We start from the raw sequence: 18,433 nt of genomic DNA on the forward strand, positions 1-18,433 counted from the left end.
GTGAAGTTTTTAGATGGGTGCAGAATTGGCTCAGACACAGGAAGCAGAGGGTGATGGTGTGAGGAACCTCTTCAGAATCAGCCGATGTTAAAAGTGGTGACCAGAAGGGGTCTGTGCTAGGGCCACTACTATTTGTAATATAAATAAATGATTTAGATAGGAATATAAGTAACAAGCTGGTTAAGTTTGCAGATGATACCAAGATAGGTGGATTAGCAGATAATTTGGAATCCGTTATATCATTACAGAAAGACTTGGATAGCATACAGGCTTGGGCAGATTTGTGGCAGATGAAATTTCAATGTCAGTAAATGTAAAGTATTATACATAGGAAGTAAAACTGTTAGGTTAGGTACACAATGGGCGGTCGGAAAATCAAGAGCACACCTTATGAGAAGGATTTAGGAGTCATAGTGGACTCTAAGCTATCAACTTCCCAACAGTGTTCAGAAGCCATTAAGAAGGCTAATAGAATGTCAGGTTATATAGCACCCTGATGTGTGGAGTACAAGTCACAGGAGGTTCTGCTCAACCTTTATAATGCACTGGTGAGGCCTCATCTGGAGTTCTGTGTGCAGTTTTGGTCTCCAGGCTACAAAAAGGTCATAGCAGCGCTAGAAAAGGTCCAGAGAAGAGCAACTAGGCTGATTCCAGGGCTACAGGGGATGAATTATGAAGAAAGATTAAAAGAGCTGAGCCTTTACAGTTTAAGCAAAAGAAGATTAAGAGGTGACATGACTGAAGTGTTTAAAGTCATGAAGGGAATTAATCCAGTGAATCGAGACTGTTATTTTAAAATAAGTTCATCAAGAACATGGGGAAACAGCTGGAAACCTGGTAAGGGTAAATTTTGCACAAACATTAGGAAGTTTTTCTTTACACAAAGAACAATAGGCACTTGGAATAAGTTATCAAGTAGTGTGGTAGACAGCAAGACTTTAAGGACTTTCAAAACTCGACTTGATGTGAATAGGACTGACGAGCTTTGTTGGGCTGAATGGCCTTTCCTCATCTACATTGTTCTAATGATATGGCACTGCCAGTGTCAAAAAATTCTTGATTCCTTACATTACTATTGATATGGAAATGTTTATTAAATTTACTTTTTGACTCAATAAAAACTCTAATGTAAAGTATATATTTAGTTGCATTTCTCATCATGACTTGAAAATGTCAAATTGGAGAGAAATTCTCATGTAAAAAAAAAAAAAAAATTGCACTACATAAGACCATCACAATACATGTTGATCTGGCATGTGAAAATCAGTTTAGTGTTGAATTGAGAGGCGTGAGGGGCCTCTGCTGATTTCCACCTCTGTCCATTACGATGATTTGTTATTCTTGATCACTTGTCTCATCATCAATTTCTGTACACCAATCTGTTGAGTCCACAAGTTCTTCTTTAAATTTCCTAAATGACTTTGTCCTCTCATGATTGTCATTTCTCCCAGTGAAGTGACCTGTTATGTTTTGGTCTACTTTCTTTCTCTCTGTGCGACTACATGCTGTTTATTCCTATCGTTGTTTGTAACTCTCTCTGCCCCTCTTCTTTATTCACTGGGGTGATCTTCTCTTGTGGTTTTTGGCAATTTCTTTTAAGCGTAAACTTTTGATTTCACATTCAATCTGCTGTACCTCCTTCCCTTTCTTTTTCAACTCCTCCTTCTCAATTTACTACTAGCATTTCACAGTTTGAGAATCTCTTGCTTTTGAGGACATTCCACTTGTGGCTAATATTTTTCTGGTTGTCTCTGTTCATATGTAGGTGTTAATTTCAGATTTTCCAATATATAAATATCCTTTTCATGCAATTCTCTACTTATGCTTTCATTTGACATGAATGTTGGCTTCCCTTCCTGTACTATTTATTCTCTGCTGTTCTTTGGAGGCCAGCTAATTTCTCTACACTATTTTGTTTTCTTTTTTAATTATTCCAGTTAAGTATCCTAAATTGCATCAGCTCCGTTATCTAATTTGGAAATCAAGATTACATTTCTGAACAGCAGGTTTGCACAAGCTGTCCCAGGATACACTTAAGTTGAGAACTCATGAGTAATTTTGTAGAACTTAGCAGTATGTGGTCTCAACTTTATCTTCACTGTGTCTTCTTATTTTCTCACTCACTGTGCAGTCTGGTCTGTTCTACTGTGGTGAGGCCACTGCTAATTCATTTGTGACTCTGAAGTTGACTCCTTTGCGAAAAGCACTTGCCACATTCAGAAAAGCAATACAACTTCTCTCAAGTATGAATTCTTTGGTGGGTTGAAAGATTGCTGCCTTGCGAAAAGCACTTGCCACATACGGAACAACAATAAGGCTTCTCTCCTGTGTGAATTCTTTGGTGGATCGGAAGATGGCTCTTTTGTGAAAATTGCTTACCACATACAGAACAGCAATAAGGCTTCTCTCCAGTGTGAATTCGTTGGTGGCTCTGAAGACGGCTCTTTCCTGAAAACCGCTTGTCACACTCAGAACAGCAATAAGGCTTTTCTCCCGTGTGAATTTTTTTGTGGTTATGAAGACTGCTCCTCTGCAAAAACCGCTTGCCACATACAGAACAGCAATAAGGCTTTTCCCCCGTGTGAATTCTTTGGTGGATCTGAAGATCCCATTTTTGTGAAAAGTGCTTGCCACATTCAGAACAGCAATAAGGTTTCTCTCCTGTGTGAATTCTTTGGTGTCTCTGAAGTAAACTCCTTTTTAAAAACTGTTTGCCACATTCAGAACAGCAATAAGAATTCTTTCCTGTGTGAATTCTTTTGTGTATTCGAAGATATCCCTTGGATGTGAACTGTTTGCCACACTGAGAACAGCACTGATGTTCATCTCCTGTATGAAGATTAAAAGACAAAAGAAAATCTTAAATAGATACTAAATAATCTTAATACTAAGCCACAATATTAAATACTAGATTAAATTATCCTTTTATAAGCATAAGCAACTGTAAAGCTTAGGTTGCAAAAGGAAAGCAATTCAAGGTAATAATTTAATTTCTGTATTACAACGACTCAGCATACCAGCACAATCCTTGGACACAAGAAGATGAAATAAGTAAACCAAACACATAAATGTGTGAGATACCCAATTGACAAGATATTTAGTCACATTTAATTAAATCACAGAACTGCATCATCGTTTTGACATTATACTCTTAAAATATAACTGAGAATTATATCTTGTTTTCATTTTATTTGATTAACAGTGATGAAAAGTGATAATCTTCAGTTTCATTTATAAAACAGAGCACCATGCCAAACAAGTGAAATGCACCTTTAATCATCAGAATTTATTCTGACATTTCCCCACACTTAAATCAAAACCACACACATATCACAATGGATTATTTCAAATCAGTAAAGCAAAACAGAGGAATTAAACTGTTAGAATATTAGAACAACACAGATTAGAACAGGCCATCCAGTACAACAAAGCTTGCCAGTCATGCCCACTTAATTCTTCTAAAATAACATCAAGTGTAGTTTTGAAAATTCCCAAAGTCTGTCTATGCTTCTCTGTGTAAAGAAAAACTTCCTAATGTTTGTGTGAAATTTACCTTTAACAAGTTTCCAACTGTGTGCCCATGTTCTTCAAGAATTCATTATAAAGTCACAGTCTCGATCCACTGGACCAGTTCCCTTCAGAATTGTAAGAACTTCAAATCATGTCACCTCTTAATCTTTTTTGCATAAACTGAAAAGGCTCAGCTCTTTGAATCACTTCTCCTAACTCATCCCCTGTACTCCTGGAATAAGCCTAGTCACTCTTCTCAGGACTTTTCTTAGCACTGCTATGTCCTTTTTGTAACCTGGAGACCAAAATTGTACACTGTACTCCAGATGAGGACTCACCAGTGTGTTATAAAGCTTCAGCATAACCTCAGGGTGCTATATAACCTGACATTCTGTTAGCGTTCTAAAGGATTTCTGAATGGTGTCTGGAAGTTGATAGAATAGAATCCACTATGACTCCTAAAACCTTCTCATAAGGTGTACTTTAAATTTTCAGACCCCCCCCCCCCCCCCCCCCCCCTTAATTGAGTATTTAAACATAACAAACTGGATGTAAGAGGCATTCAACATTGGAATAGCACTGGGGATTGGCAGTGGAAACAAGGATTGATCAGCATTATGACACACTGGTGATATTCATACTCTCTATTGCAATGTTAATGGATGTGTAGTGTTATGATTTATTTATGCTATTGACAATGATTAGCCACAATTCAGGAGTAGCTCATCTGGAGTTGAACTCATTCTGAAAAGAGGCTTTCACTACCTAATTGGGTCATCCACCTGAGTCAGCCAAGTGGTGTTCAGTTGACAGCACAGCACTTCTCATTACCCAAATGTCCAGAACATTTGGTCTCAGAGTAGGCAACATTTGGACTCAGAGTAGACAACACAACCACTGGCAACCACAGTCAACCTTTGACCATTGGGCCCAAGGTATGCTCATGACAAAAGTGATCAAACACAGTGTTTGTTATAGAAAACCCTTAACCAGAACAGAAGTTGAGCAATTCATCACTTCAGATTATGTCCCTCAAAGTACCTCTAACTTTCCCCACAAGTCTCTTGCAGTCTTCCAGTAAGTCTACACAACCAGTACATGGTACCCCCTTTTTTAGCACGGAATCCAATGTCTCTTAAAAAGCCAAATGCAATGAACAGTTGCTTGGTTCACGCGCACACAAACCATGATGAATGTTCTCCTCTGTGGAACTTGAAATCTCATTAAGGTGACTTTCTAATCCTCTGGAAGAAACTCAAACTGTAAGGCATTCAGCCAAGGTCTTCTCAGTACCCACACCTTTACCTAAAGTGTCTTCCATGAGGCATCTTTACAGTAAAAGTGACATCACTTTGTTTCAAGAGCCAATGTTGCATTTACAGGCGATTCCCCCTATTTCTCACTGGATTTTCAATCTTCTCCATGAGCTCTATCTTATATCCCTTATTAGAGAAGCAAAATTCCATGGGCCAGAAGCCACTTTTTATCACATATATGGATCTGTCACACTTTTCCTTATGGCCAAATGTGATTGAACTCAACCCTCATCCTTCACCCAGTGATCTCACAGAGTGACTCCATTGTCAGACTATGCTTGACTGTGTACGTGAGCTACTTGGCCACCATGCACTCATCAATGACCACTACTCCCAAGCCTGATTCAAAGAATGAGGCCCAGTATTTCTATTCTTAGCAAGGTTCTCTTTGATTGTGCTGATGGGGCCTTGAGGGCCGTTCATGGATTGTTCTGTGTCTGCCACCTCATCTTAGACTAGTTTTCTATGAATAACTCAGTCAGTAGTAGGGCTGTATTATTAATCCAGTTCAGCCTGGTTTTCGTCCATTTCACAGTATAGAGCATCGTTTCTCAACCTTTTTGCCCATGCTAAACCCTTGAAATAATATTCATGTTCTAGGGATCTCCTACATGATAATTATATCATTATAAGTATTTTTAATTTATAAATTTAAAGATCATAAGGAAAACACGTATGACATAATATAACAATAACCAGTAAACCCCTGATTCTCTAAAGAATCGCAAATCCAAGAATGGCAATTACTTTCTGTTCCCTCCAATCTTTGTAGGGATGAAAAATCATGGAGGATGGGAGCGTCCTGGGAAAGTTTTCATTTAATTAAATAAATATATTTGTACTAAAGCTGTTTCTTTTTGGAGCCGTGACTCCTTTGGTTCTGGTGTTTCAGAAGCGCATTGTAGGCACCTTCATTCATTGTTTTTATCTATGCAGTCTCGTTTTTGTTTTTCTATGGGTATGTTGCTAGCTAGAAGTTGTTTGCTGTTAGGAAGCATAATTGAACTTACTTTTAACACTGAATTACCTTAATATGATTCAAATAAGCCACACTGACAGCTGCCACACTGCGTGCTGGAACAGTGGATTAGAGCACACTGACTGGTGGCACTGTGTAGTGGAGTAGCTGCTGGTACCGTGGAGTGGAGAACACTGACCACTGGCACTGTGGAGTAGTCACCACTATCTCAAGTTTAAATACATAGACATACAGTATATATAAAATTCAACAAAGGTACTTTAACAAAAAAAACAGAAATCAGAAAGGGAGTTAAACAGGAAAGAATAATCTTTCATTTAACTTGAGGATCAGACCACTTTGTTAAGATGAATTCATGCAGAAATCTAAAGAATTCCAAAAGGCTGACAAACTTTTTCTTGCAATTCTATTTTTAAACAGCACTCTTTATCGAGGGCACAAATGTACAACTACAATGCAAGAAGAGAAAATTCCAAAACCTTATAACAACAGACATGAAGCACATTAAACACACAGAAAGCCACATCCGTTTCACACAAAAAGCTCAAGACCTCCCTTTGAGGCTCATAACCCCTGATCCTAAAACTTACACATACTTTTATTTTTAACTTACCTTCCCGATTTCTAAAAGATGACACTTCTTCAGTTCTCTTTGCATCAGACTCTAATGATTCAGACTTCACAATAATAGAAGACTCTGGTGATGGATGGTGTCTGCTTTGAAAAGAGACCAACTCGGTCACTACTTGATCTTGTTTGTCTTCCTTGACACTCTCAGTCCTTTTATATTTATGTACCTCGATGCTGACGGACTTCTCTTCAGCCTCTTCTTTAATGCCCACTGACCCCAGTTCACATTTCACAACCTTAATGCCCAGACTCGCCTGTTTAGGCTGGACACACTGCCATTCACAGTCCTCCTCCTTAACATGTGTGGTCCGTTTCTCCATGACATTCGTGTCAGCTTCACATTCCTCCTTTTTCACATCCATCTAGGTGTTGCAGTAAATGACAGTTTTCTCTCTCTCTTCCTCTTTCTCTGTGAAAAAAACAGGATTTGATTTCAACAAAACTGCAACATTCAGATCTAAAGACATCTGCATTGAATTTTACAATATCCTCTCATTTAAAGCTTAAATCAAGTAAGAGAGTCACTACTGTTTATATAAAATTTGTAGGTGTAAAATAAACCTGGAGTGGACTGAGTGTTCAACAGACTGGAGGTAGACGACCAACTCCCAAAACTATAGTTTAGCGGTTTTCATTACTTGAATTAAACATTCGGTAATGTTGGGGTCCTAGAACTGCATTATCAATTATGATGAGGAATGTTTAAACATGTAGGGCCTCAGGATTATTAAACTGCCATATCAGAAAAGGGGGAAATGAAAGGGGAGCTTAAATTTGCAGGAAAGCACAGCCTGCAACAGGTGAAGACAAGCGGGTGAAATAAAAGCTTTGCAAGCTTAGGTGGGTGGAAGGCATACTTGTTTTATTATTCTGGACATCCTCAATAGACAGTGGCACGGTACCATTTATATCATGGTACTTGGAGTAAAAAGCCAGTTAGTCCCTGTGGACTTACCTGGAAAAATCAGATTGTGTGTGGCTTACAGGATTATCACAGTATCAAGTCAGGATCCACACAATGTCTCTACCTGCTTTTCACCTTTACAGTACAGATGCAGCAATGGTTTAATAAAGGTGCCCTGCATACAATAACACCTCATTGTTTAAGGCATTAGTTATCAAACCAGCAGCCACAAACTGTATAATCGAGACCAATTGTGGGACATGGCGTGTCGGCGGACATTGACAAAAGCTCTTTAAAGTGGAGACTTTTAAGCATTGCAATAAAAGGAAAATCAGGATTTTTACAATTATTTTACAATTTCTTTAAAGATGTCTTAGCATTACAAAAAATGTTTTCAGGGATTTCCGGTTTATGAGTGAATCAGAGCAGGATCAGATGCAGAACGGCTCTTTTAAGGCACCAGAGAAGCAGTCTGAAAACCTGTTCTGAATACGCTTGTAGATCAAAAACAGGGGCAGTGGTACAGGGGGGAAAAATGTCCCAAACTATGTTGTGAAAGGGTCTGGCGGCAAGTTTTAGTAATTAAGATAACACCACAAAATTATGAAAAGGCTGATTGTAGAAATGAAGTGCAAAAGCGGACCTGTAAATTGCTGCAGCTTTCCAGAGTGCGCCTGGAGTAACTCGGTGCCAAAGTGAGTGCGGGTAAAACAACCAACCATTCTTCTACAATTGAATATCACCTTTTGCTTTTCAATAAGACATTTTTGAATAAATTTAAGTTATATTTGAAGAGAAAAATTTGCTCTAACAGGACAGCTGTGTAACAGCATACATAAAAACCTAAATGTGACAAATGAGAGGGACCGTTCAGTCCATTTGTTTACCTAATAGCTAAGATGTCCACATATCTCATCCAGACTGTTCTTACAAGGTTGTCAAGGTTTCTGCTTCAGCTCCCCGTCTTGGTAGTTTGTTCCAGATTCCCACAAGTTTTTGTGTAAATAAGTGCCTCCTGCCTTCAATCCTAAATGCACATCCCCTTAATTTCCACTGGTGTCTTTGAGTATGTGATTCACAATTAAGTTGCAAGAATCCTGCTGTATCTACTTTATCGATATCTTTGAGGATTTTAAATACCTGGATTAGCTCCCCATACAGTCTTCTCTGCTTGAGACTAAACAGGTTTATTTCTTTGAGCCTGACTGAGTAGGACATATCTTTATGTCCCAATTGTTCTACTTTTTACAGGTTCAAGTGCTGCTATGTCTTTCTTGTAATGTTACTTTCATTAGATAACATAATCTTCTCCATCCCCCCTTAATCCAATTCTTTTCCATGATGAGCGTCTTCTGTCCAAAGCTACAAAATCAATTTAGGCCATATGTTTTAAAGACTAATTGATTGACGTGTATAACATAGGCATCAGCAAGGAGTTTAAAAATAAAACTGCCCGGAAAGAGGTCTGTTAATGATGAAAGACAGCAGCCAAATTGTACAAGTCTTAATAAACATTTGCAGAGCTCACATCAGCTCGAAAACACACTATAACTTTATTGCTGTTTTCAAAACCTCAAACCATGTTTCAAGTTTGTCAGTTCCACCTTGTGAAAGTAAATTTACACAAAAAAAAATCTGAAATAATTTCATTTTTGACACAGTAATAAACCCCTATTAAATCCCAGCTTCTCTAGTATTGTGGCCTTAGTGTAGTGGAGGCCTTTTGTAACTCAATCACCCTTAGTGCACCAATGCCTGGAGATCAGCGATAACCTGACTGACCAATCAGCTATGGGCAACTCGGTACTTGTGTACTAAACGGATGGCATGACAAAGGAAAACAGAAGTGTTTTGATGAATTCATAACATATTTATTGGCATAAAAAATATATAGGGGTGGGGGTTGATTTGTTTCTAACCTTTTTCTTTTTGTAAAACTCGAGTTGTGTATGGAGTGTTGTTTGATTGCAATAAAATCAATAAAATCTTAAAAAAATTCTATATATAGAAATTTACAGAAATTAGAATATTTTAGAAATACATACGTACAGGTACAGGAGGTTGCATAAGGTTTCCCCCTACCCATTCTACTGTTGGGCTCCGTGGGGGAGATTTCACTGTCGTCCGTTTAGTACACAAGAACCGGCAACTCTAAGGGGAGGCAGACAAAGAATAACTCATTATTGACCTTCATGAGTAGTCTATCTAAATAAAAGAGAACCTTACCCAGAAGAGGAATGCCACCTAAGAGTTCCTAGTGTTTCTTGGTGATGACCCACAATGCCTGGTTGGACTCATCATGATAAAGCTAAACGTGGAAGCCACCAGGGACTCAACTTCAACCACACCACCATTGTCCAGTACAAAACAAACACAAATAGATGCTGCAGGGGATATGGGAAGAAAACCAGAGTACCTGTAAAGGGCAGGAATTCAACTATGGGAAATTGTACAGATGGACCATAAACAGGCTGAGGCTCAAATTCAGTCTGCTGGAATTATGAAACAGTAACACTAACCACAAATCTCTGTTCACTTCTCAAATACTCGTTAACAGGCATTAATGGCTTGGGCTTTAGCAACGAAAATGGAATTTTGGCATATTTGACACCGTTAAAAAATAACATCCAAATAATTGTCTATCCAGTCAACGCATGTAAATGCATATTAAGTATACTTTGCATTAAGCAGGTTTATGAATGTTAGACCATGTTTAAAAATGCATACATAGTGATGTTAGTGGCCAACATTTTCCAGTTATTAACATTCAATGTATACCTTTCCAGGCACGTTAACGAGGAATACAGCAGTAGCATAGCAGCGCTACAGCGTTCTCCCGCTATACAGGTATATTCGTTCTCAGCTCATACTCGATCCAGCTCTTATTCGCCTCTTTCTTCAGTTCGGTTTTCTCTTTTACTAACCATAAGTATAAAGCCTGACTCCTGATTAATAAAGAAGAAAGGGAAGCAAAATTCAAAGCGCTGTGTATGTGTCTGTGTGTGAAATCACTGCCTCTTTGAGTTCGGAGACCCGAGAAGGACACGACTGCCGGAGTAAACGAAAATGAACAAATAGAAGGTGGCGGAGATTTGAAGTAGAAATGGGACTCAACAACGTGAAGTAAACCACAGACACCAGTGAACAGCAAAGACACGCGGACCACAAGCCGATTCACTCAAGCACAGGCCGATGGTGGGATCACGGACACAGACGCGCTGCTCGCCTTTCATTCACGTCGCGTGCACTAACTCTGAGTGGAAAAAATGAAAACTTACACGTGCACATGGCGGCGTCCTCAAACCCGGAGAACTTACCCTCACCCTAACGGCGATAACATTCTTAAAAACTCGTTTTGCCTCCCTCCTCACTTGCAAACAACTTGATAACGGTCTTTCCTCTCATGCAAGGCCCAGTACTAGGTGGTAGCGGCTGTGACAGTAGGGCTTCACTTTTCCGGAAGGCGCCCTTGATGACGTCACGCGATACCTACCCACAGGCATATATAGATAGACGCCGCACTCACTGTGTTGTCCAGTCGACACGATACGTCTGCGCGTCCGCCATATTGCGTGTGGCAAAAGTGCCATTTAAACTAATACAGGTAAACGTGGAAACCAGGTTTTCTGATGAAAAAACAATAACGTTTAAAACAGTATCGTTTACATACAACAGATTTTGGCGAATCGTTTCAATGCAATTATTTATATCCATTTATACACTAATAATGACAATTATTAAATAATAATTATTATAATTGTTATTATTAAATCATTTCTTCCATATAAGTAACATTTCTCGGACTGCCTTCTTCCATCTCTGAAACATTTCTAGACTTTGTCTTGTTCTTATGCAACACAGTACTGAAGTATCGGTTAATGCCCGAGTCTCCACACGTATAGATTACTGTAATGCTATTCCATCTGGCATCCCACAAAAACTTATCCATCACTTACAACTTCTTCAAAATTCTCCTGCCAGGATAATAACCTGCTGTTCTAAATCCACTGAACATATTACACCTCTTCTCTCTCAACTTCACTGGCTCCCTGTTAACTACAGAATACAATACTAAATACTGCTCTTAACATTTAAAGCTCTCCACGACCTCACTGATCTCCTCCAGACTTACACTCCTCTCGCTCACTCAGATCCTCATCTGCAGCTCGACTTTCTGTACCGCACATCAAACTGTTCTATGGAAGATCGAGCGTCTCTCATTGTGCTCCTCAACTCGGGAATTCTCTTCCCTCTCATATTTGTCAGCTCGATTCAATAACACATTTTAAAACTGCCATCAAAACTTATCTTTTCAAACTGGCATACCAAATGTGAATTTTGCACTGTTACTTCCAGTTATCTTTGTTTGTCTTTCTTTTAACAGTGAAATGATACACTCAAAGACAAAAATAAACAATTTTATTGTATACAAATTGGCTTAATAATTTCTGAAAACATTTCACTCATTCCTCTCTCAGTCTCTCTCTCTCTCACAGACACACACACACACACACAGTGTGGTTACTTAAATATATACAGGATAGGATCTAAAATCCATGAAACAGAACTGTCTTATAGCTTTTTCCACGTGTTGCCACTCTGTAATTTGAGAGTATTCTGTCTGGCAATATGGTGCAGCCTTAGTTTGTGGAAGACAGACACAACTAAAGACATGAGCATAAAATGATGGTTGTCAATTTCAAACTGTGTTTCCTCAATGTGTTCCTTGAGAAAAAACACATCATCTGAACCAATCTCAGCCCAAGCAAACTGATTGATCACAGATACACTGACAGCTTGCCCTAATGTCAACTGTCACATAACACGCTCAGCTACTTTGACCACCTTGACTGAACCCTCAGAAGGAATCATCAAACCTCCTTTGTTTTTTAATGTGAGCAAGTGATAGCTTTGATCATATGATGCCGGTACAGCATCTGTTACCAAACTAGCACGGCACACATCACAGGACAGCTTTCTCAAAATCCCATCTAAGGGCTACCTCCCACTGCTTCCTGAGGTGGATTTCTTTGGGAAACTTTCAAAGTTTGAGAAATGTTGACAGCTAAAAACAATCTACATAGTTAGTGACTAAATACGTTTAGCTAAAACGTTGTTCAGAGGCTCACTTGATCACATAAATGCATAGCTTTGCTATCTTAGCCTGGCATAGCTAAAGTTAACCTGTTTTTAACATAGTTGTACCAACCTACGTAATGTTGACTGTTAGCAAATCAGGCTTGAGGGTGGAGTGTAGAAAGACTCTCATCTCTAGCTAGATATTGCCAAGTAGCTACTGTATTGCTGCAGACAAGAGTAAAATGGGCTCGACGTAGCATTTTCGACTTCAGCCAATCATATTTTAAATTTGTGTACGGCAGGCACTTATCCAATCGCAAATTTAAATGTAGCGGTCAAAACACCTTTTTATTCAGCAAATCACCAATCAATGTTTATTTGTCATTCATTCACTCATTCCCACTTTAGCCAATTGCCTTATGGATATTTAAAAAGAAAGAAGGGAGTAATTTCCAAAGGTGGACGGTCAAGATAAAGTAACTGTAAAAGACGCAGTGTATATTCTTAAAATACATCTGTGATGTTAGTCTACCAGTGTCAAAATCTTACACTATAGCTCCCTGTCGAGAGCATTATTAAGATTGCAGTTTATTTTTAACACCGTCATTTATGATTAGTGGTTTTGAAAAATAATGATCATAAAAGTTTGGATTTGAGATGTTTATTGTTACTAAACAACATCTGAAGAAAATTTCAGTGAACATATGAATACAAATTTGTGTCCACCTAATTTTATTGGATTGAAATTGACTTAAGTGTGGGCTGGACTTAAGTCAGTCAAATTAAAACAAATATTTAAATGTTGTTGTTTACTCTGATGTCCAAATGAAATAGTCGCCTACATTTAACAAGTCCCCCTAAAGACGGGCTACAAACATATTACAATTTTTAACTTTTAATAAACTGACAAAAGTTAAATCCTTTCTTCTGTTCTCAACATACAAGCAGCTCTGGTGAGTTTCTTGCCTGTGAATCACGTATTCAAGTTTGTTTTAGCTGTATTATGATTACAGAATATTACAAATCACATACTTGACACTCTCAAGTTCATGTATTAGGGAACAGACAACATTAAGAATGCAGGCAATACAATTTTGAATTGAAAGCATCCTTTGGCTATCTCCACATGTTATCAATGTTAAATGTAAAAAACACAGTTATCATAGAGCTAATAGTCACCTTTCAATCATTATTTTTATAATGAAATTTATTATGTTAAACGATCTGTGAAGAGCAAATATTATGCCTTTAAAAGAGTAATAATTTTGCAGTTTGTGTGACTGTGCATCTGTTAATCAGGCTATTTAATTATTTGACTTAAATGGACCTTTATTACTTTTGGGATTTCTAATACCTCTTTCACGCCATCAAATACATGTTTATTATAATACATATTACTTATGCAAAGGTTACATTGAGAGATTGAAACTTGACAGATGTTTGTTTGTAGTTCATATCTCATTTAGCCTCCATTTGACTCCATCAGGAGGTCCTAGTGGTCTGCCAAACACATTGGCCTGTCTTTAGGGTCTCTGAGATTGGAGGAGGTCAGGAGTCCAACTGTATAGCAGGAACTGATGTGTTTCAGCATCACGACTGGTAACAAGTTAGAGATGGCAGATCGTTCAGCTGGACATCATCCTATATGACTACCCAAGCATACAGCATATTAAGACCACACAGAGTGTGTATACTCCAGTACAAAGACCAACAGAACAGAATTATGGCCCTGATATAATTCTGTTCTACATAACAACCTGTAAAAGTGTAAATGACCCCACTTTACTGGACATTTTACCACACACTACACAGAGTTTGTCTACTCTTACTCAGTAAATTATTTATTTTGAATTTATTTTGGCAATGGTATTTCTGGTAAGGCATTTTTTATTGTCATTTGTCATAGATTTATACTAAAAACTGGTTTACATTAATGTAGCTTTCTATAGAAGATAAATATCTATATCTATCTATCTGTTATATATATACAGTATATAAAACACAGACACACTCTTAATGTGAAGACCTTAGAATAAGAAGGTTCTAGTTGTGAGTCATGGTTTTAGAATACTGAGCTTCAAAAGTTTTGACTCTCCATTTATCAGGCATATGCAGTCTTTTCTTTAAATGTCGTTCCTATATGTAAAAGCTGTATTTTCAGTTTAAAAAATGCAAGTTTTATTGAAATCTAGCTGAAATACCCAGCTAGTTGCCCGGGAGGAAAATAAAGTGTTTTTTATTATTATTATTATTGTTTGAGAAATACATAATAAAAAAACACAACTTTAAAAATAAATTAACAGACAATAAAGACTCACTAATGTTCTTGTCTTGCCGTCTGTATGCTATCATCCAGTTGACGCTTGGAACCGGCCAACTCTGTTTCATTTGAAAAGCAACAGGGGCGCAGTGCTACTTAAACATAAAGAATGCTGGCTGTCGCCTGCTATATGCTAACTGTGTAAGCATGGGATCCTAGAAAGTATTCAAATCATCAGAACTACTCTGGGCATCTCTCTGCTAGGAGGATTCGTGTTGCTGATGTGCTTGCATCGTTTGTGCGTTAGCAGCTAAGCGACTGTCTTTCTTAGGAGGTTTCCTTTTGCCGGTGTGCTGGCCTTGCTTGCGTATCCTCGGAGCTGGAGCCCTCACCCAGACTCCACCTCTCACTTCCAGGCCGGACAGACACACACACTTGCATGCGTAGAACTGTAATTTCAAAAGCAACAGGGGCGCGGTGGCGCTCAAACATAAAGAATGCTGGCAGTCGCCTCCAGTTCGCCCTCTGGTGATCATTCCGAGTGTCAACTGAATGATAACATGCATACAAGAGCGCAGATCACACACCCCCCCCCCCCCCCCCCCCCCAGAAGGGGGTGGGTTACGGATGATTTCACCCTACAGAATTTTTTGTCGACCAATGAGGAACATGTGTACCAAGTTTCATGAAAATCGCTCCACTCGTTCGGACGTGATGCTGGAACATACATACGTACACACATTGACTTTTATATATATATAGAAAATGTGACTCCTAAAAAAAGATAAGTAAGAACCTTATTGTTCTAGACTGTCTTTGTAAGTGAACAGCAAAATCTTGATCAGGATGCTCAGTTTCCAAGCTGTTTTATCTTGTGAGATTACTGGTGAGTCCAGCAAAGTGCGTGCCATCAGTAGACCATGTTGATACAAGTGGATGCTTTGGTCAAATCTATCAATTCTAGTTGTGTTAATACACAAGTTGATTGGGCCAGCACCATTTAAACAAAACACTCAGTATTGTCACTACCAAAAACAAGATTTTATTAATAATTATTCGGTATAAATTGTAAATCCATTTCAAGAAATATTTACAATTAACAATAATGTTGGGTCAGTTGAACTGAAAGAAAGAATGACAAAGAAGATTAATATAACAAACAGACTGATCTGGGAATTAACTTAAGCTGAGGCATTAAAACTGTAGCATGCCCACTTCTATATATTATACTGGCTGTGTAAGCCCCTCCTGTAAAAAGCATGGGGTCCTAAAAACTATTGAAAGCATCAGAAAAAAAATGAAATGTAGAAATGTCAGGTAATTGAAAGGAACTACTCTGGGCATCTCTCTCCTAGGAGGATTCATTTTGCCGACGTGCCGCATCACTTGTGTATTAGCGGCGGGAGGAAAAGTAAACTGGATACCGGTTTGCCGACGTTAGCGACTAAGTGATTTTGTCTTTCTTCTGAGGTTTCGTTTTGCTGACATGCTGTCCTCGCTTGTGTTATTAGCGGCTAAGCGAGTTTTCTGTTTCCTTGGAGGCGGAGCCCTTACCCTGACTCCACCTCTCACTTCCAGGCCGGAGAGACACACACACTTCCATGCATAGACATTTATATATAAGATACTAGCAAAATACCCGCACTTCGAAGCGGCGAAGTACTGCTTTAAAATTTTAAGTAATAAACTGAGGGAACAGGGCCGGATTTATATGAAAAGAGGCCCTAGGCTATTCCACTTATGAGGCCCTTTCACCTTCCATTTTTAAGTTTGTAAATTACATGAGAGATAATAAAATTTTGCTAACAATTTGAATGTAGGCCCCTCTTGATCTTGAGGCCCTAGGCTGAAGCCTAGTTAGCCTATAGGAAAATCCGGCCGTGTGAGGGAAAATGTACCAATAATTATTTGTTAAGGATCTCTTTTGTATTGCCCCTCCGGTTGTAATATAACCAAGCTGTGAGCTGAGTTTACTCTTGAGCATGCAACGTATAGTTGGCCATGTGAAAAGCAATCTTACCTCAAATCAATGCCAACCTTTTGCAGGGTCTGTCCCTGAGACTTATTAATTGTCATTGCGAAGCAGAGCCTTACTGGAAACTGGAGGCATTTGAATTGAAATGGGAGATCAGAGGGTATAACGGGGATGCGAGGAATAAAAACTCTCTCCCCTGAGCCACCGCCAGTAAAAATAGTTGCCTCAATTAGGTTCTTTTGCAGGCATGTGACCTGAAGTCTCGTGCCATTACAAAGTTTCGGTGGCTGTAAGTTTCTCAGTAACATTATTGGTGCCCCAACCTTCAAAATTAGATTATGCTCAGGAGTGCCTGGAGGATTCAGATTGTGGACGGAGCTGCAGGCTATAGACGTATATATGTAGGTAAGTAGGATTCAGTTAGCGTTGGGAACCCGCGTACCAAATTTCTTGAAGATGGGCCCATAAAGTAACAAAGACCGTTGGAAAGTTCAATATGGCAGCCGACAATGGTGTCATACCACCGAAATAAGTATGTACATCGGTTTCGGTTAGCGCAGGGAAGCCGCCTACCAAATTTCGTGAAGATAGGGCCATAAATAAGAAAGTTTAACATGGCGGACGTTGTCGACCATTATGACCGTTAGGTGTAGAATTTCGAAATGAAACCTGCTTAACTTTTCTAAGTAAGCTGTAAGGAATGAGCCTGCCAAATTTCAGCCTTCTACCTACACTTGAAGTTGGAGAGTTAGTAATGAGTGAGTCAGTGAGGGCTTTGCCTTTTATTAGTATCTACTAGCAAAATACCCGCGCTTCGCAGCGGAGAAGTAGTGTGTTAAAGTGGTCATGTAAACATATATATATACATATACATATATACATATATACACATATCTACATATACATATATCTACATATACATATATATACATATATACATATACACTATATATATATATATACATATACACATCCACATATATATACATATATATATATATACACATATCAACATATATATACACATACATATACACACATACATACACACACACATATATACATATATGCATACATACATAGTGCGTTGTAACACGGGCTGTGATTGTTACATGGGAGGGAGACGACAAATCACAGCTTCCCGCTTTCTAATCGGGCCTGTGATTGGTGCTTCGACTGATGCCCAGATCCCACAGTATGTCCCCTTAGGAGAGGCGTTAGGTAAGTGTAATTGAATAGCGGTGCTGCAAGTTTAGCTTTACACCTGTTTTTAAGGCTTATTGACTGAAAGGGGCTTTCATGAAAAAACTTAGGGCTTTTCTACAGGATACACCCTCCACAAGTTAAGGAAGTAAAAATAAAGGTGTATATTTCTGTTTTATTTAAACCTTTTAAGTTTGTATGCGGGCGGTATGGTGGCGCAGTGAAAGGTGCCAGTTAGGAGACCCGGGTTCGCGTCCCTGCGTGGAGTTTGAATGTTCTCCCCGTGTCTGTCTGGGTTTCCTCCGGGTACTCCGGTTTCCTCCCACAGTCCAAAGACATGCAGGTTAGGTGCATTGGCGGTTCTAAATTGTCCCTGGTGTGTGGGTGTGTGTGGGTGTGTGCGCCCTGCGGTGGGCTGGCACCTTGCCCGGGGTTTGTTTCCTGCCTTGTGCCCTGTGTTGGCAGGGATTGGCTCCTGTATTTAGGATATAGCGGGTTGGATAATGGATGGATGGACATTTGTATGCATAGCCCCATTTGCCCGTTTTCATTTTTTTTCTTTCTGCAGTAATATTTC

At 38.9% G+C, this 18,433-nt stretch overlaps 1 protein-coding gene across 3 annotated transcripts; it reads right to left on the minus strand.

The window, feature by feature from the left end:
• Positions 1-830: 830 nt before the first annotated feature.
• Positions 831-10,801, minus strand: LOC114642413 (gastrula zinc finger protein XlCGF7.1-like). 3 transcript variants are annotated; one of them, XM_051927256.1, is made up of 3 exons: positions 10,657-10,801; positions 6,419-6,838; positions 831-2,829 (listed from the first exon to the last, which is right to left on the minus strand). In XM_051927256.1, the coding sequence occupies exons 2-3, from the start codon at positions 6,795-6,797 to the stop codon at positions 2,240-2,242; spliced, it is 969 nt and encodes a 322-aa protein (XP_051783216.1). In that variant the 5' UTR covers positions 6,798-6,838; positions 10,657-10,801; the 3' UTR covers positions 831-2,239. The 3 variants fall into 3 exon arrangements, with proteins under 3 accessions (XP_051783216.1, XP_028647155.2, XP_051783220.1); XM_028791322.2 differs by having other exon boundaries at positions 6,419-6,844; XM_051927260.1 differs by lacking the exon at positions 10,657-10,801 and adding an exon at positions 9,389-9,510 and having other exon boundaries at positions 6,419-6,844.
• Positions 10,802-18,433: the final 7,632 nt, after the last annotated feature.

Source organism: Erpetoichthys calabaricus, chromosome 1, assembly GCF_900747795.2.
Source record: "Erpetoichthys calabaricus chromosome 1, fErpCal1.3, whole genome shotgun sequence".
NCBI classification, from domain to species: domain Eukaryota; kingdom Metazoa; phylum Chordata; class Cladistia; order Polypteriformes; family Polypteridae; genus Erpetoichthys; species Erpetoichthys calabaricus.

Coding starts and splice junctions, on each gene's coding strand:
- LOC114642413 (XM_051927256.1), bottom strand. CDS start 6,797: ATGGATGTGAAAAAGGAGGAATGTGAAGCTGACACGAATGTCATGGAG. Junction 2,830..6,418: donor ATCTTTTAGAAATCGGGAAG/GTAAGTTAAAAA, acceptor ATCTTCATACAG/GAGATGAACATCAGTGCTGT.